The following is a 20,843-nucleotide window of genomic DNA, read 5'->3' as shown; positions in this document are numbered from 1 at the left end:
ACACTCACCTAGGGTACAGTGGATTTACCCTTCCCATTAAATCTGTGGCACACTCGCCCAGGGTACAGTGGATTTACTCTTCTTATTAAATCTGTGGCACACTCACCCAGGGTACAGTGGATTTACCCTTCTCATTAAATCTGTGGCACACTCACCCAGGGTATAGTGGATTTACCCTTCCCATTAATTCTGTGGCACACTCACCCAGGGTACAGTGGATTTACCCTTCCCATTAAATCTGTGGCACACTCGCCCAGGGTACAGTGTATTTACCCTTCCCATTAAATCTGTGGCACACTCACCCAGTGTACAGTGGATTTACCCATCCCATTAAATCTGTGGCACACTCACCCAGGGTATAGTGGATTTACCCTTCCCATTAATTCTGTGGCACACTCACCCAGGGTACAGTGGATTTACCCTTCCCATTAAATCTGTGGCACACTCACCCAGGGTACACTGGATTTACCCTTCCCATTAAATCTGTGGCAAACTCACCCAGGGTACAGTGGATTTACCCTTCCCATTAAATCTGTGGAACACTAACCCAGGGTACAGTGTATTTACCCTTCCCATTAAATCTGTGGCACACTCACCCAGGGTATAGTGGATTTACCCTTCCCATTAAATCTGTGGCACACTCACCTAGGGTACAGTGGATTTACCCTTCCCATTAAATCTGTGGCACACTCACCCAGGGTACACTGGATTTACCCTTCCCATTAAATCTGTGGCACACTCACCCAGGGTACAGTGTATTTACCCTTCCCATTAAATCTGTGGCACACTCACCCAGGGTACAGTGTATTTACCCTTCCCATTAAATCTGTGGCACACTCACCCAGTGTACAGTGGATTTTCCCATCCCATTAAATCTGTGGCACACTCACCCAGGGTATAGTGGATTTACCCTTCCCATTAATTCTGTGGCACACTCACCCAGGGTACAGTGGATTTACCCTTCCCATTAAATCTGTGGCACACTCACCCAGGGTACAGTGGATTTACCCTTCCCATTAATTCTGTGGCACACTCACCCAGGGTACAGTGGATTTACCCTTCCCATTAAATCTGTGGCACAATCACCCAGTGTACAGTGGATTTACCCTTGTCATTAAATCTGTGGCACACTCACCCAGGGTATACTGGATTTACCCTTCCCATTAAATCTGTGGCACACTCACCCAGGATACAGTGGATTTACCCTTCCCATTAAATCTGTGGCACACTCACCCAGGGTACAGTGGATTTACCCTTCCCATTAAATCTGTGGCACACTCACCCAGGGTATAGTGGATTTACCCTTCCCATTAATTCTGTGGCACACTCACCCAGGGTACAGTGGATTTACCCTTCCCATTAAATCTGTGGCACACTCACCTAGGGTACAGTGGATTTACCCTTGTCATTAAATCTGTGGCACACTCACCCAGGGTACAGTGTATTTACCCTTCCCATTAAATCTGTGGCACACTCACCCAGGGTATAGTGGATTTACCCTTCCCATTAAATCTGTGGCACACTCACCCAGGGTACAGTGTATTTACCCTTCCCATTAAATCTGTGGCACACTCACCTAGGGTACAGTGGATTTACCCTTCCCATTAAATCTGTGGCACACTCACCCAGGGTACAGTGGATTTACCCTTCCCATTAAATCTGTGGCACACTCACCCAGGGTACACTGGATTTACCCTTCCCATTAAATCTGTGGCACACTCACCCAGGGTACACTGGATTTACCCTTCCCATTAAATCTGTGGCACACTCACCCAGGGTACACTGGATTTACCCTTCCCATTAAATCTGTGCCACACTCACGCAGGGTACACTGGATTTACCCTTCCCATTAAATCTGTGGCACACTCACCCAGGGTATAGTGGATTTACCCTTCCCATTAAATCTGTGGCACACTCAATCAGGGTACAGTGGATTTACCCTTCCCATTAAATCTGTGGCACACTCACCCAGGGTATAGTGTATTTACCCTTCCCATTAAATCTGTGGCACACTCACCCAGGGTACAGTGTATTTACCCTTCCCATTAAATCTGTGGCACACTCACCCAGGGTACAGTGTATTTCCCTTCCCATTAAATCTGTGGCACACTCACCCAGGGTATAGTGGATTTACCCTTCCCATTAAATCTGTGGCACACTCACCCAGGGTACAGTGTATTTACCCTTCCCATTAAATCTGTGGCACACTCACCTAGGGTACAGTGTATTTACCCTTCCCATTAAATCTGTGGCACACTCACCCAGGGTACAGTGGATTTACCCTTCGCATTAAATCTGTGGCACACTCACCCAGGGTATAGTGGATTTACCCTTCTCATTAAATCTGTGGCACACTCACCCAGGGTATAGTGGATTTACCCTTCCCATTAAATCTGTGGCACACTCACCCAGGGTATAGTGGATTTACCCTTCTCATTAAATCTGTGGCACACTCACCCAGGGTATAGTGGATTTACCCTTCCCATTAAATATGTGGCACACTCACCCAGGGTACACTGGATTTACATGTACCCTTCCCATTAAATCTGTGGCACAACCACCCAGTGTACAGTGGATTTACCCTTGTCATTAAATCTGTGGCACACTCACCCAGGGTACAGTGTATTTACCCTTCTCATTAAATCTGTGGCACACTCACCCAGGGTATAGTGGATTTACCCTTCCCATTAAATCTGTGGCACACTCACCCAGGGTACAGTGGATTTACCCTTCCCATTAAATCTGTGGCACACTCACCCAGGGTACACTGGATTTACCCTTCCCATTAAATCTGTGGCACACTCACCCAGGGTACACTGGATTTACCCTTCCCATTAAATCTGTGGCACACTCACCCAGGGTACACTGGATTTACCCTTCCCATTAAATCTGTGCCACACTCACGCAGGGTACACTGGATTTACCCTTCCCATTAAATCTGTGGCACACTCACCCAGTGTACAGAGTATTTACCCTTCCCATTAAATCTGTGGCACACTCACCCAGTGTACAGTGTATTTACCCTTCTCATTAAATCTGTGGCACACTCACCCAGGGTACACTGGATTTACCCTTCCCATTAAATCTGTGGCACACTCACCCAGGGTACAGTGTATTTCCCTTCCCATTAAATCTGTGGCACACTCACCCAGGGTACAGTGTATTTACCCTTCCCATTAAATCTGTGGCACACTCACCCAGTGTACAGTGTATTTACCCTTCCCATTAAATCTGTGGCACACTCACCCAGGGTACAGTGTATTTACCCTTCCCATTAAATCTGTGGCACACTCACCCAGGGTACACTGGATTTACCCTACCCATTAAATCTGTGGCACACTCACCCAGGGTACACTGTATTTACCCTTCCCATTAAATCTGTGGCACACTCACCCAGGGTACACTGTATTTACCCTTCCCATTAAATCTGTGGCACACTCACCCAGGGTACAGTGTATTTCCCTTCCCATTAAATCTGTGGCACACTCACCCAGGGTATAGTGGATTTACCCTTCCCATTAAATCTGTGGCACACTCACCCAGGGTACAGTGTATTTACCCTTCCCATTAAATCTGTGGCACACTCACCTAGGGTACAGTGTATTTACCCTTCCCATTAAATCTGTGGCACACTCACCCAGGGTACAGTGGATTTACCCTTCGCATTAAATCTGTGGCACACTCACCCAGCGTATAGTGTATTTACCCTTCCCATTAAATCTGTGGCACACTCACCCAGGGTACAGTGTATTTACCCTTCTCATTAAATCTGTGGCACACTCACCTAGGGTACAGTGGATTTACCCTTCCCATTAAATCTGTGGCACACTCACCCAGGGTACACTGGATTTACCCTTCCCATTAAATCTGTGGCAAACTCACCCAGGGTACAGTGGATTTACCCTTCCCATTAAATCTGTGGCACACTCACCCAGGGTATAGTGGATTTACCCTTCCCATTAAATCTGTGGCACACTCACCCAGGGTATAGTGGATTTACCCTTCTCATTAAATCTGTGGCACACTCACCCAGGGTATAGTGGATTTACCCTTCCCATTAAATATGTGGCACACTCACCCAGGGTACACTGGATTTACATGTACCCTTCCCATTAAATCTGTGGCACAACCACCCAGTGTACAGTGGATTTACCCTTGTCATTAAATCTGTGGCACACTCACCCAGGGTACAGTGTATTTACCCTTCTCATTAAATCTGTGGCACACTCACCCAGGGTATAGTGGATTTACCCTTCCCATTAAATCTGTGGCACACTCACCCAGGGTACAGTGTATTTACCCTTCCCATTAAATCTGTGGCACACTCACCTAGGGTACAGTGGATTTACCCTTCCCATTAAATCTGTGGCACACTCACCTAGGGTACAGTGGATTTACCCTTCCCATTAAATCTGTGGCACACTCACCCAGGGTACACTGGATTTACCCTTCCCATTAAATCTGTGGCACACTCACCCAGGGTACACTGGATTTACCCTTCCCATTAAATCTGTGGCAAACTCACCCAGGGTACAGTGGATTTACCCTTCCCATTAAATCTGTGGCACACTCACCCAGGGTATAGTGGATTTACCCTTCCCATTAAATCTGTGGCACACTCAATCAGGGTACAGTGGATTTACCCTTCCCATTAAATCTGTGGCACACTCACCCAGGGTATAGTGGATTTACCCTTCTCATTAAATCTGTGGCACACTCACCCAGGGTATAGTGGATTTACCCTTCCCATTACATCTGTGGCACACTCACCCAGGGTATAGTGGATTTACCCTTCCCATTAAATCTGTGGCACACTCAACCAGGGTATAGTGGATTTACCCTTCCCATTAAATCTGTGGCACACTCACCCAGGGTATAGTGGATTTACCCTTCCCATTAAATCTGTGGCACACTCACCCAGGGTACAGTGTATTTACCCTTCCCATTAAATCTGTGGCACACTCACCCAGGGTACAGTGGCATTGGTCTTTCCATTGAGTCTGTGGCGCACTCACCCATGGTACAGTGGCATTGGTCTTTCCATTGAGTCTGACCACATGCTACCAGTGACCAGCTAAATGTTTGCTTTTTAAATATTACCGATACAAACAATTGTAGCATAATCATTTAATTTTCCTATTTTATTTGTAGCCATTTGATTTGCAAGAATTGCAAAATGAACTAAAAACTGTGGGGATTAGTCTAAGTCAGCCCAAACTGATGGATATACTTGATGAACAGGTGAATATAGAAAATTTGAATTATTCTATCCTATGAAACTGGAAACTTCCAATGCATTACTTTTTGTGTCCAAATTTTGTAATGTATATATAAAGATATCTTTTTGTAATGCATAGCTTCATACAATCATTTATCATCAAAACTATAATAAAAAAAATATGTTGTGTTTGACGGACAACCACAGATCAAACCAATATATATACTTATATCATTGATTTGTGGTATGAGTGCATGACTTGTAAGAATGTAATAGCAGTAATAGACATATTAACCCTTTGTCAACTTTTGTCACCTTTAATAAAATGAAACCCACTTAATTTTTTCCATTTTTCCATAAATTAGAACCAGGATTTGTAAGCAATGGTAAATTGTGCCTATTTGCATAGCATTAATTACTGTGATGTTAGTTTGAATATAACAAAGGCATAGCATTAATTACTGTGATGTTAGTTTGAATATAACAAAGGCATAGTATTAATTACCGTGATGTTAGTTTGAATATAACAAAGGCATAGCATTAATTACCGTGATGTTAGTTTGAATATAACAAAGGCATAGCATTAATTACTGTGATGTTTAGTTTGAATATAACAAAGGCATAGTATTAATTACCGTCATGTTAGTTTGAATATAACAAAGGCATAGCATTAATAACCGTGATGTTAGTTTGAATATAACAAAGGCATAGCATTAATTATCGTGATGTTAGTTTGAATATAACAAAGGCAGAGTATTAATTACCGTGATGTTAGTTTGAATATAACAAAGGCATAGTATTTATTACTGTGATGTTAGTTTGAATATAACAAAGGCATAGCATTAATTACTGTGACGTTAGTTTGAATATAACAAAGGCATAGCATTAATTACGTGATGTTAGTTTGAATATAACAAAGGCATAGTATTATTTACTGTGATGTTAGTTTGAATATAACAAAGGCATAGTATTATTTACTGTGATGTTAGTTTGAATATAACAAAGGCATAGCATTAATTACTGTGATGTTAGTTTGAATATAACAAAGGCATAGCATTAATTACTGTGACGTTAGTTTGAATATAACAAAGGCATAGCATTAATTACCGTGATGTTAGTTTGAATATAACAAAGGCATAGCATTAATTACGTGATATTAGTTTGAATATAACAAAGGCATAATATTATTTACTGTGATGTTAGTTTGAATATAACAAAGGCATAGTATTATTTACTGTGATGTTAGTTTGAATATAACAAAGGCATAGCATTTATTACTGTGATGTTAGTTTGAATAAAACAAAGACATAGCATTAATTACCGTGATGTTAGTTTGAATATAACAAAGGCATAGCATTAAGTACTGTGATGTTAGTTTGAATATAACAAAGGCATAGCATTAATTACTGTGATGTTAGTTTGAATATAACAAAGGCATAGCATTAATTACCGTGATGTTGGTTTGAATATAACAAAGGCATAGCATTAATTACTGTGATGTTAGTTTGAATATAACAAAGGCATAGCATTAATTATCGTGATGTTAGTTTGAATATAACAAAGGCATAGCATTAATTACCGTGATGTTAGTTTGAATATAACAAAGGCATAGCATTAATTACCGTGATGTTAGTTTGAATATAACAAAGGCATAGCATTAATTACCGTGATGTTAGTTTGAATATAACAAAGGCATAGCATTAATTACCGTGATGTTAGTTTGAATATAACAAAGGCATAGCATTAATTACTGTGATGTTAGTTTGAATATAACAAAGGCATAGCATTAATTATCGTGATGTTAGTTTGAATATAACAAAGGCATAGCATTAATTACCGTGATGTTAGTTTGAATATAACAAAGGCATAGCATTAATTACTGTGATGTTAGTTTGAATATAACAAAGGCATAGCATTAATTACCGTGATGTTAGTTTGAATATAACAAAGGCATAGCATTAATTACCGTGATGTTAGTTTGAATATAACAAAGGCATAGCATTAATTACCGTGATGTTAGTTTGAATATAACAAAGGCATAGTATTATTTACTGTGATGTTAGTTTGAATATAACAAAGGCATAGTATTATTTACTGTGATGTTAGTTTGAATATAACAAAGGCATAGCATTAATTACCGTGATGTTAGTTTGAATATAACAAAGGCATAGCATTAAGTACCGTGATGTTAGTTTGAATATAACAAAGGCATAGCATTAATTATCGTGATGTTAGTTTGAATATAACAAAGGCATAGCATTAATTACTGTGATGTTAGTTTGAATATAACAAAGGCATAGCATTAATGACCGTGATGTTAGTTTGAATATAACAAAGGCATAGCATTAATTACCGTGATGTTAGTTTGAATATAACAAAGGCATAGCATTAATTACCGTGATGTTTAGTTTGAATATAACAAAGGCATAGCATTAATTACCGTGATGTTAGTTTGAATATAACAAAGGCATAGCATTAAGTACTGTGATGTTAGTTTGAATATAACAAAGGCATAGCATTAATTACTGTGATGTTAGTTTGAATTTATGACACAACATATAAAATTGGTAAAGGTACTTTATTTGGCAAACAACAGGGGAGCCCGCTGCTGGGATCAGTCAAAATACATAGCCTAGATCAAATTTCTCAGCGGGCTCCCAAACGTGAAAGTAGTAGCTTTCACTAGCTACTGGTAGGAAAAGTAACAGACCTTGTAAATGATAAAACTGGGCAACACCAAATTGTTGCTGGCTGAGTAAATGAAAATACAAATGTAACGAAACACTGTAAAGTAAAACTCTGTAATAAAGACTATAAAAAATACAAACAATAATAAAAGATAAACTGGTTAGTGCAGCAGTAGCTGCAGGTTAATAGGTTAGTCATTAGTACGAATTGAGGGGTAGGATACCGCGGAAGCTGTACCTACTGGTTGTGTTATTTGCAGAGACAGCGGAAGCTGAAACTGCGTGATGTTATGTGTTACTGGTAAAGGCAGCGGAAGCTTCAATTACCGGTAGAGGCAGCGGAAGCTGCAACTACATGACAGGTTAGCATTGAGGCAGCCGGGGCTGGCCTGATATGGTAGAAACAGCGGAAGCTGTGATCTACAAATATGGTTGTTACTGAAAATGTTAATAAAATTACAACTGAAATTACATCTTGCGGGCGAATGAGGACATGGAAATGTGCGAAAACCCCTGGTGGTGAAATGGGGCTGGTGGTGGGTTGCGAGAGTTGACGTGACACGCTGCTAATTGGACGCAATTGCAGTACAGAATGGCTAAACAGGAAACACGTGGGGTTATGCAAATATTGTGTCCATAAACACTGTTTAATGTAAACATTAAACACACATTTATGACACAACATATAAAATTGGTAAAGGTACTTTATTTGGCAAACAACAGGGGAGCCCGCTGCTGGGATCAGTCAAAATACATAGCTTAGATCAAATTTCTCAGCGGGCTCCCAAACGTGAAAGTAGTAGCTTTCACTAGCTACTGGTAGGAAAAGTAACAGACCTTGTAAATGATAAAACTGGGCAACACCAAATTGTTGCTGGCTGAGTAAATGAAAATACAAATGTAACGAAACACTGTAAAGTAAAACTCTGTAATAAAGACTATAAAAAATACAAACAATAATAAAAGATAAACTGGTTAGTGCAGCAGTAGCTGCAGGTTAATAGGTTAGTCATTAGTACGAATTGAGGGGTAGGATACCGCGGAAGCTGTACCTACTGGTTGTGTTATTTGCAGAGACAGCGGAAGCTGAAACTGCGTGATGTTATGTGTTACTGGTAAAGGCAGCGGAAGCTTCAATTACCGGTAGAGGCAGCGGAAGCTGCAACTACATGACAGGTTAGCATTGAGGCAGCCGGGGCTGGCCTGATATGGTAGAAACAGCGGAAGCTGTGATCTACAAATATGGTTGTTACTGAAAATGTTAATAAAATTACAACTGAAATTACATCTTGGGGGCGAATGAGGACATGGAAATGTGCGAAAACCCCCAAAATGATGCAATGAGATTGCAGAAATGGCCCCCAAGATAATAATTTTAAAAAACCCTAACTATATCAAGCCTAAGCCTTATGAATCAAACTGGAATAATTGACCCAGATACGAAAAGAATTAGTAGCTACCACCCAATATTGCATGTGCTGCACTAAGAGTGCCATCAGATGAATGAATATAACGGTTATAAGTATCAGAGGACCACCGGCCAAGAGTTTTTATCATGTGGTCATGTATGCCGGCTCTTGCCGCCGAAGTAGCCGCCCCAATCCGAAACGAATGACCTGAATACTTAGATGAGTCTAAGCTGAGGGAACACAATAGTCTACGCAGGTATTGTAGGAAAACTACACGAGTAAGAGGTAAATTATTTTCCGAGACAAAAAGGGGGTCAGAAAGTGAAGGTGTAGGTTTCATGGCTACCCTCAAAGACAGATAGTAATGCAAAGTGTCAACTGGGCACATGCGACTGTTCTTGAAATATTTAACAATAACTCCCTTCCGAAAGGGATCTGTCTTGGAAGATTTCAAGCGAAGGAAAGCTTTCGTGTTACCATCAAAAGTGACATCCTTGATGCTTAAATGAATTTCCGGGTTAAAGGTAGAATTAATGGTAAATTCACCACAACGAAGGAAACCGAAAAAGGCAATAAGTATCAATGATTGCATAAGGATGTCTGTAAAATGGGTAAACACTCCAGCTTTCAAAATGGAAAACATACTGAATATAACCTCTGATGTAAATGGGAGCCTTAACCTTGAGCCCTGGCTTTGACTTCGTTTAATAGCTCTTAACAATAAATTAACACGTACCATTGGTTCTCCTGCATGATACTGCCAGGGGTTGGAAACCCCAGCCTCTATATATCTAAAACGTACCCCAGCAAGGTAAAGTCTAATGGTTGATTCGCTGAGATGTAAATGTTTATGACAGTGAGTTATAAAAAGCAAAATTAAGTCCTCAGAAATTGCAGGTAAGTTCAAATTCGAACACTGAACATTGTGCATATTAGCAAAGCGAAGAAAAACAGCTAAACTAGAGTCATAAGACTGCCTTGTTTTTGGTGATATAGTAGAAGTCCACAGGTGATTTGTATCTTGCGCTAAATCTGAGTTACTTCGCAGTATGGTGGACAAGGTGATTTGTTCTCTTGTGCATCTGGTGCCAGCTCTCGGAATTTCTGTAATTGGAAACTGGATAAGGCATCGGCAATTGAATTTTGTTTTCCTGGGAGGAATTGAGCCAGTATAATGAAGTTATGTTGCATGGCAGTCAGTGTTAATCGTCGCATAAGAGTGTTAATTGCATAGCAGTGTGAAGCTGCCCTGCCTTTCCTAATTATGTTTACTGTTGCCTGATTGTCACAGTTGAAACAAATCCTCTGCTTTGACCAATGCTGTCCCCATAGCATTGCCGCTATCACAATTGGATACAACTCCAGCAGAGCCATAGATAGTTCATCACGTTGTTCAAAAATTAATTCTTCAGGCCATTTGTCACAAAACCAACTACCTTGAAAGAAGCCTCCGAAACCTTTGGTAGATGATGCATCTGTATAAATGTGCAAGTCAGATGCACTGATCACTCCCGAATTCATAAACAGATGAATCCCGTTCCATGAATCCATAAATAACTTCCACATTGATAATTCTAAACGGCAAGCCTGGTTCAAGGAAACATGATGAGTTAATTTGGACACTGACGAAGCCAGTCTAAGTAAGTGGGCAATGAAGGACCTGCCTGGTAACACAACTCTTGCAGCAAAATTTAGATGACCAAGCAAGGAAAGCAACTGCCGTTTAGTGATTGATTTCTTTGAAGTAAACTCTGATATCTTCTCCTTTATCCTGCTTATTTTATTTGCGGGCAAGAAAGCTAACATGTCCTTGGAGTTAATCATAACTCCCAAATATTCAAGCTCCTGGGATGGTCCCAGAGTTTTGTGGGCTGCCAATGGAATGTTAAGAGTATTAAAAATCATCGTCATAACTGCCATGGACCTCATTGCTGTTTCCTCCTCTTGATCAATTGTGAGAAAATCATCGAGTAAGTGGAGAATGAACTTCACTCCAAATTTATGAATTGCTATCCAACAAATAGCCTGAGAGAGCAAGTCAAAAATTTTCGGACTAGACCTGGAACCGAAGACCAGCCTAATGAAAAAATAATACTTGTCATCCCATTTAACGCCATGCAGATGCCAAATGGATGGGTGAAGTGGTATTTGCTTGAATGCATCTGTTATGTCGAACTTACACATATGAGTATTGCCGTTCAAACGCCTAATCTCTGCAAAAGCATCGTCAATCCTTATGTAAGACATTGAAAAGGTCTCTTTGTCAATGAGTTCGTTGAGACTAGGAATTCCTGGTATATCGTGAGGTGCTGACAAATCTACAATAAGTCTCATTTTCTTGGAATACTTCCCTTCTGCCACGCCTAATGGGTTAATTCTGAAAAGTGGGAAGGGAGGAGTGTCATAGGGACCAATAATATAGCCCTTCTCTAATTCATCATTTAAAAGGCGAGAAACTACATCAGGGTTTTTCCTTGCTGACAAATTATTTGTGCATTCAAATGAAGTGGTGGGTTCCTTGCTGATACCTGTCATAAAACCATGCCTTAAACCTGTACATAAACTGGAAACAAAGTTCACATCTGGGTGGTCAGTCAGAAAATTATGTAACTTGTCAACGTCAATAGGTGTGTTAGCTGTTTCTGGTAGTCACTCAGACTGTGAATGTCCATTAATAGTAGATTTATTAAGCCTAGGAGTATTCTGTGACTTGGGGCAAATGTGGGCAGGATGGTTGGCTTTGCAGATAGTACATACATGTGAAAAAGGGCATGGATTTCTTGAACAACCCTTACCATGAGCATTGTAATTGTTGCATAATTCCCTGCCATTCCAATAAATTTTAGGACGCCCTCTGATGTCACTACTTTGGTTGCCACGTTGAAAATTTCCTGGTGAAAACTGTTTTCGTGGACAGAAGTCCAGCGTATGCATAGTACTGCCACAAATAGTACAAGAATTGGATCTGCGGCCAGCTGTGAGACGCATGAAAATATCAGGGTCTCTAATCGACCAATCGATTTTAATGTTTCTTTGTGTAAGCCAAGCCGCCGCTCTAGTTGCAAATTCAACGTGATAGTCGTAAAATAGACTGCCGCCGAAAGTGACAGACATGTCCAAGATATCATTTTGATAGCTATCCAGTTCCTCTCGTCGATGAGGGTACACTTCACAAATTACTTCTTTATATCTATTAAAAGCCACTGAAAACTCATTGTGAGTTAGAACTTTGTTAAGCCTGGGGTCTGGATTTCCCTTTAGCTTAATTTCATTACCCGCAGTGTCAACAAGGGAACGACCTTCCACACTCTCGTGAGCGGGTATTAACAAAGACGCGAGATTTATGTATTTACCTTGAAGAATGTTATTCCTTGTAGAGTCTGATACTGTAACAATTCTTGGTAACTCATGGGAAGCAACACCAAATCTTCTTCTTTTCGGTGTTGAATCAAAGGGATGACATGCGCTAGAATTATCCAGCTGGGCGAGCGAATTTGCTGCTCCTCGGTCTGGTTCAAGTTGTGGCAAACTGGCGGCCGCCATATTGTTTGCATTCTGCATTTCATTGCAGGATTGTCTAAAACCGCGAACTGTCTGCGCCAAATCTAACATGCCTTGATCAGAAATAATAGCATTGCAAGTTCCATTTCGTAAATCAGCCCTAGCAGGTTCATCTTCCTGTATAAATGTTTCGACGACAATGGACGAGGATATATTTACACTGTCCGAGTTACGCTGTTGAAAGTTTAGCTTGTAAATGTTTATCGCGTCTTTTCTGTTGACGCTCGCTGGTAAAATAATTCCCATGTTCCCTAATTTGTGACGAACCTCAGCAGCAGACCAATTCATAGGGTTGGTTGTATCTAAGACTCGTGTCCGTGAAATACTTCTTGTTGTACGAATAGGTTGGTCAGCGATAATATCTTCAACTGCTGTACGAGGTATAGAAATTGACCTACCACCTCGGCCTTTGTTTCTAGCGGCACCACGTCCTTTGTTTCTAGCGGCCCCACGTCCTCTCCCAACTGAAACACTCCTAGTAGTAGGTACCACATATTCGGCGATCTGTGTAATGGCAGGAGCATTACGTTTACGGCCTCTGCGATTGGTATTAGTATTATCCATTTCGTAATGAATATTTTGATAAATAATTGCGAGAGTTGACGTGACACGCTGCTAACTGGACGCAATTGCAGTACAGAATGGCTAAACAGGAAACACGTGGGGTTATGCAAATATTGTGTCCATAAACACTGTTTAATGTAAACATTAAACACACATATAACAAAGGCATAGCATTAATTACCGTGATGTTAGTTTGAATATAACAAAGGCATAGCATTAATTACCGTGATGTTAGTTTGAATATAACAAAGGCATAGCATTAATTACTGTGGTGTTAGTTTGAATATAACAAAGGCATAGCATTAATTACTGTGATGTTAGTTTGAATATAACAAAGGCATAGCATTAATTACAGTGATGTTAGTTTGAATATAACAAAGGCATAGCATTAATTACTGTGATGTTAGTTTGAACATAACAAAGGCATAGCATTAATTACTGTGATGTTAGTTTGAATATAACAAAGGCATAGCATTAATTACTGTGATGTTAGTTTGAATATAACAAAGGCATAGCATTAATTACTGTGATGTTAGTTTGAATATAACAAAGGCATAGCATTAATTACTGTGATGTTAGTTTGAATATAACAAAGGCATAGCATTAATTACTGTGATGTTAGTTTGAATATAACAAAGGCATAGCATTAATTACTGTGATGTTAGTTTGAATATAACAAAGGCATAGCATTAATTACTGTGATGTTAGTTTGAATATAACAAAGGCATAGCATTAATTACTGTGATGTTAGTTTGAATATAACAAAGGCATAGCATTAATTACTGTGATGTTAGTTTGAATATAACAAAGGCATAGCATTAATTACCGTGATGTTAGTTTGAATATAACAAAGGCATAGCATTAATTACCGTGATGTTAGTTTGAATATAACAAAGGTATAGCATTAATTACCGTGATGTTAGTTTGAATATAACAAAGGCATAGCATTAATTACTGTGATGTTAGTTTGAATATAACAAAGGCATAGCATTAATTACCGTGATGTTAGTTTGAATATAACAAAGGCATAGCATTAATTACCGTGATGTTAGTTTGAATATAACAAAGGTATAGCATTAATTACCGTGATGTTAGTTTGAATATAACAAAGGCATAGCATTAATTACTGTGATGTTAGTTTGAATATAACAAAGGCATAGCATTAATTACCGTGATGTTAGTTTGAATATAACAAAGGCATAGCATTAATTACCGTGATGTTAGTTTGAATATAACAAAGGCATAGCATTAATTATCGTGATGTTAGTTTGAATATAACAAAGGCATAGCATTAATTACTGTGATGTTAGTTTGAATATAACAAAGGCATAGCATTAATTACCGTGATGTTAGTTTGAATATAACAAAGGCATAGCATTAATTACTGTGATGTTAGTTTGAATATAACAAAGGCATAGCATTAATTACCGTGATGTTAGTTTGAATATAACAAAGGCATAGCATTAATTACCGTGATGTTAGTTTGAATATAATAAAGGCATAGTATTATTTACTGTGATGTTTAGTTTGAATATAACAAAGGCATAGCATTAATTACTGTGATGTTTAGTTTCAATATAACAAAGGCATAGCATTAATTACCGTGATGTTAGTTTGAATATAGCAAAGGCATAGCATTAAGTACTGTGATGTTAGTTTGAATATAACAAAGGCATAGTATTATTTACTGTGATGTTAGTTTGAATATAACAAAGGCATAGCATTAATTACCGTGATGTTAGTTTGAATATAACAAAGGCATAGCATTAAGTACCGTGATGTTAGTTTGAATATAACAAAAGCATACCATTAAGTACTGTGATGTTAGTTTGAATATAACAAAGGCATAGCATTAATTACTGTGATGTTAGTTTGAATATAACAAAGGCATAGCATTAATTACCATGATGTTGGTTTGAATATAACAAAGGCATAGCATTAATTACCGTGATGTTAGTTTGAATATAACAAAGGCATAGCATTAATTACTGTGATGTTAGTTTGAATATAACAAAGGCATAGCATTAATTACTGTGATGTTAGTTTGAATATAACAAAGGCATAGCATTAATTACTGTGATGTTAGTTTGAATATAACAAAGGCATAGCATTAATTACTGTGATGTTAGTTTGAATATAACAAGTCATTGTCAATGACACGTCCCCGTTCCGTTCATATTTGAGTGACATATACATTCAAAGCAGATCATGACCGAAATGCACCTGCATATGTACAACACATTGTGCTAAATCTGAACAAAATCCATCCATGCATGACTGAGATCCGGTTCTGGAATTGTGAAAATATGTGATTTTGATGCATTTTCGGCCTTAAAATGGCCATCATTCCGCTATTGTTAAGCAGATCATGAAACAAATGCACATATCCATTTGTGACATGATGTACCATATGTGTGTGAAGTTTGAACTTGATCAATCCAGACATGTCTTGGATACGGATCCAGAACTGAATTCTTTAACAAAATGGCCGCCAGTCGGCCATTTCGAACTTGATCCGAAAAAAAAAAAGACGTGCATCAAGGTGCTATTATGTTTAATGTATGTACCAAATTTAAACAAAATCCGTCCATGCATAACTGAGATCCGGGTCCGGAATGGTGAAAATGTGCGATTTTGATGCATTTTCGGCCTTAAAATGGCCGCTATTCGGCTATCGTTAATGAGATCATGAAACAAATGCACATACATATTTGTGACATGATGTACCTTGTGTGTGTGAAGTTTGAACTTGATCAATCCAGACATGTCTCGGATACGGATCCAGAACTGAATTCTTTAAAACAAAATGGCCGCCAGTCGGCTATTTCGAACTTGATCCGGAAAAAAAAATGACGTGCATCAAGGTCCTATTATGTTTAATGTATGTACCAAATTTGAATGAAATCCGTCCATGCATAACTGAGATCCGGGTCCGGAATGGTGAAAATGTGCGATTTCAATGCATTTTCGGCCTTAAAGCGGCCGCCATTTGGCTATCGTTAATGAGATCATGAAACAAATGCACATACATATTTGTGACATGATGTACCTTGTGTGTGTGAAGTTTGAACTCGATCAATCCAAGCATGTCTCAGATACGGATCCAGAACTGAATTCTTTAAAACAAAATGGCCGCCAGTCGGCCATTTCGAACCCGATCCAAAAAAAAAAATGACGTGCATCAAGGTCCTATTATGTTTAATGTATGTACCAAATTTGAACAAAATCCATCCATGCATAACTGAGATCCGGGTCCGGAATGGTGAAAATGTGCGATTTTGATGCATTTTCGGCCTTAAAATGGCCGCTATTGGGCTATCGTTAATCGGATCATGAAAAAAATGCATGTGCATATGTCCCATATAAGGTGTGATGTATGAGTGAAGTTTGAACTTAATCGGTCCATGCATGTTCGAGATACAGGTGATCACGGACGCACGGACGCACGGACGCACACAGGGCAAAACATAAGTCCTCGTTTTCGGACTGCGTCCAAACGGGGACTAACAAAGGCATAGCATTAATTACCGTGATGTTAGTTTGAATATAACAAAGGCATAGCATTAATTACTGTGATGTTAGTTTGAATATAACAAAGGCATAGCATTAATTACTGTGATGTTAGTTTGAATATAACAAAGGCATAGCATTAATTACTGTGATGTTAGTTTGAATATAACAAAGGCATAGCATTAATTACTGTGATGTTAGTTTGAATATAACAAAGGCAGAGCATTAATTACCGTGATGTTAGTTTGAATATAACAAAGGCAGAGCATTAATTACCGTGATGTTAGTTCAAATATAACAAAGGCAGAGCATTAATTACTGTGATGTTAGTTTGAATATAACAAAGGCAGAGCATTAATTACCGTGATGTTAGTTCAAATATAACAAAGGCAGAGCATTAATTACTGTGATGTTAGTTTGAATATAACAAAGGCATAGCATTAATTACCGTGATGTTAGTTCAAATATAACAAAGGCATAGCATTAATTATCGTGATGTTAGTTCAAATATAACAAAGGCATAGTATTAATTACCGTGATGTTAGTTCAAATATAACAAAGGCATAGCATTAATAACCGTGATGGGTTATTTTATTCTTACTGTAATGCATGCATCTCCTTTTACTGTTTTCTGACGATTAACTTTTGTTTTTGTTTTTCAGTGTATAACATTTCGAACACAAAGCAACAAAGGAAGAAATAGAAGAACAAAGAAAAAAAAGAAAGTCTGCAATGTTGCAGTTAAAATATAACACACTTCCTTTTTGTGAGATACACATTTCATTAAATCACATAATTTTTGCGGCAAAGAACTATTCACTAATATATTTGCATAAAAAAAACATTTCTAAAATTGACATGTGCATATGTATTGTTTTTTTTTAATCTAAAATTATTGAATTTATGAATTTCCTTTCATTTTTTCTACAATTCTGTAAAAACCTGAAGCATCTTTTTAACTGACACGCACCATGACCTGAAACATTTTTTTGTCTTTACATGCATATGTAAACTTTTAATATTTGTTTACAATTGACTCAAGTTTGTGTGGTTCCCATGGTTTCTGTGGGTTTCAATAATAAGCATATGCCTGTTGCAGAATCACAGTGTTCTACACTTGAATGGCAGCCATGTTTTGGGTTTAAAACAAACCACAAATTTAAATATATTATAATAGACTTAGCACATACACATTTGGGATAGATTTTTTGCTCGGTAGAATTGATTTTTTTTCCAATATGGTGTTAAAGTCATTCATATACGGTAGTTTTATTTGTAATGTTGCAAGGTCTTTGCATGTTTTCAACTTCTCAATCTGTCATTTTTATCATAAATGGGGCTAAAATTGCAGTATCTTATTTTGCTGTGATTTTCAAATAGTTCATTTTGCAGTCAAATTCTTTATGCGATTGGGATTGACTATTAAATTTGCTGTTGTTAATAATTTTGATAATTCAGTTTGGTTTGGGTTTTAGGTCTTCGACTTCTATTTTTAACACACTACCAGTAGCTTTTTTGGGTAAAACGGGTGACAATTTTAAGTTGATCAGACAAACCAAAAATTGTACTGTTTGAGAAGGCAGTGAAAAGTACATGCATTTTGCATGTAGTTCCATATACTGTATATCTTGTATTTTTTGTTATCAATTTTTGAAATAATGTTCCGTGATTATGATTATACCGGTAAAGGAAATAATTAGAATATAGTGAACGTGTTGAACAATTTGTTGTTTTTTTCAAATTAAACTTGTTAGTAAAAGTATACCGATAAGTTGAAGCATATATACAAGGCAGAATTTGTTACATTGAAACAAATCTGTCAATAAACACACTGTTCTCTGATTGGTCTGACTGTAAGATGTAATGATTGGGTAGCCAATCAAGCTTTGTATTCTCTCAAAGGATGTCATTGATAGTCAGCAAGCATTCTGAAAGCATTCTGATGGCGCAGTGCCTAGAAGCATCATATTGTTTTAAGCAGGAAATACAAACTGAGTTTCTGCCTCATTGAAGAGGATGATACATAGCAATATAAATTAACCAGAATGCTCTATGATTTGTATCAGTGGACATTGATTTCTTACACTAGTTTATCATTTAAAATTCTATTTCTAAGGAGTCTGTTGTATTTGTATATTTTGTTTTGTTATGTGTGAAGAACTATTTGTAGATGTGCTAAATATGCAATGAATCTTTGGTGAATATAATCACCAACATAAAGTACTTGCCTTCATCACCTAGCAGCTGATATGCATATTTCTTTGTTTCTTCTTTTCAAAGACTTAACCAAGTGCTCAAAATTATATAGTATAGTGTAAACTAAGTTTGGCTTACTGATGACAAAAAAAAAACACTACTGTAAAATCTGTATTAGAAGCCGAGGCTTCTATTAAAATGGTACAATGCAACAGAGAGAATGTGGCTTCTATTAGAGCATCTACGAGTATGAGAAATGATGAATTTTTGGTTCTCAATTATTCAAAAAGAATGGGTGTGACTTCTATTAGGGATGTGGCTTTTAATACAGATTGTATGGTACTACCGGTATTCTTGGAGAAAAGAAAGAAAAAAAATCACTTTTAAAAAAAATGTACATTTTCAGAACGTATGAAGATATATGGTGACATTTACCAAACGTGTACTAAGCTGATTCCCTCAGTACAAATCACATAGGATTGTGGGTAATCAGACACTGTGCTGTGTTTATTTCTATATAGAGCCGCAGCCATTATGAATGTTTATTTCTAAATATATTCAGAATTACACCATGTCTTGTTGCTATTACTGCTTCCCAGATTGGCATCCACTCGCAAATATTTAATGGCTTTCTTCATATCTATTATATAAATTTACTGTATTTCAATTGTTTCAGATACCTATGTAAATAAACATCTTAATTTCTTTTAAATTTTCTAAAAAATGTAAGTAAACTCTTGGTTACCATGGATACTGTGTCTCCAGTATAGCTATAAACATGTCTACATTTTGATAGACATGTTTACAGACATGATGTGCATATTATTGTTAATTTCTTTGGCATCTTTCGTAGAGTTAAACCTGAGTAAAACGTTCATCCAAGGGACTTTATTACAATTGTTTTTATAGGCAGTTGGTCAGTTAGATTCATTTATATGGATCATCAACATGTACATTTTAGATATTTGTCCAGAAAAAAAATCAGTTGGTACTGCAACAAAAATACATTTATTTGAGTTTATCAAAATCAAATAATTTTGACTTAAATTAAAAACAAAATGCTAATTATTATTTTCGTCTCAAAACAAAGACGAATCTGCAAAAATATTGCTGAAAGGATGGTCACATAAGACAGGTGATCTTTATAGGTTACGCCTTAGGACTGCCTAAAATGGATGACTATAAAAGCGGTCACAAACACAGATTTAACTGTATAATTTGGTATTTCCTTTATTAAAAGTGTATCTCTAATACAAGTTCATAATAAACCTAATATATTTATTATATACTGGAATATTAAAATACTAAGCACATGCATAAATACGGTATATCTACTATTGTCAATATCATAAAGTGAGTATCACATGTAATTGTAACTCAGGGACATTTGTATTTCTTTTGGATGAAAGTTATTTGAAATAAACTTTGCGATTAGATTTCATAATTATAATTTACTTACATTTGGCAAAATGTCAGTTGAATGTAGGTAGAGTTTTTTTGTTTGATTTTTACCTTGCCCGTAACATCAAAGATGGAAGGGAAAGGTATATTAAGGGAAAAATTTCTGTCCGGCGTTGTCGTCGTCGTCGTCGTTGTCGTCGTCGTTAATAATGTTATTGTGTGCACAATAACTTTACTAATTCTATTCCAAACTTTATCAAACTTGGTCACCTTATTCATGAGTATAAAGTCTTCCCT

General features: G+C 37.7%; 1 protein-coding gene across 1 annotated transcript in view; it reads left to right on the top strand.

Annotated features, from left to right (window-relative positions):
- The window catches only part of LOC102802015 (uncharacterized), a 69,657-nt gene extending 49,058 nt beyond the window's left edge, over positions 1-20,599 (top strand). The window contains exons 21-22 of the mRNA XM_085498431.1: positions 5,152-5,241; positions 17,612-20,599. Coding sequence (XP_085354557.1) covers positions 5,152-5,241; positions 17,612-17,701 — 180 coding nt within the window. The 3' untranslated portion in view covers positions 17,702-20,599. The remainder of the gene's footprint in view (positions 1-5,151; positions 5,242-17,611) is intronic.
- The last annotated feature ends 244 nt before the right edge of the window (positions 20,600-20,843 follow it).

This window comes from Saccoglossus kowalevskii, chromosome 4 (genome assembly GCF_978046115.1).
Source record: "Saccoglossus kowalevskii chromosome 4, keSacKowa6.1, whole genome shotgun sequence".
Taxonomy (NCBI): Eukaryota; Metazoa; Hemichordata; class Enteropneusta; family Harrimaniidae; genus Saccoglossus; species Saccoglossus kowalevskii.
Note: the sequence above shows the minus strand (reverse complement) of the source record. Positions and strands in the feature narration are given on the sequence as shown.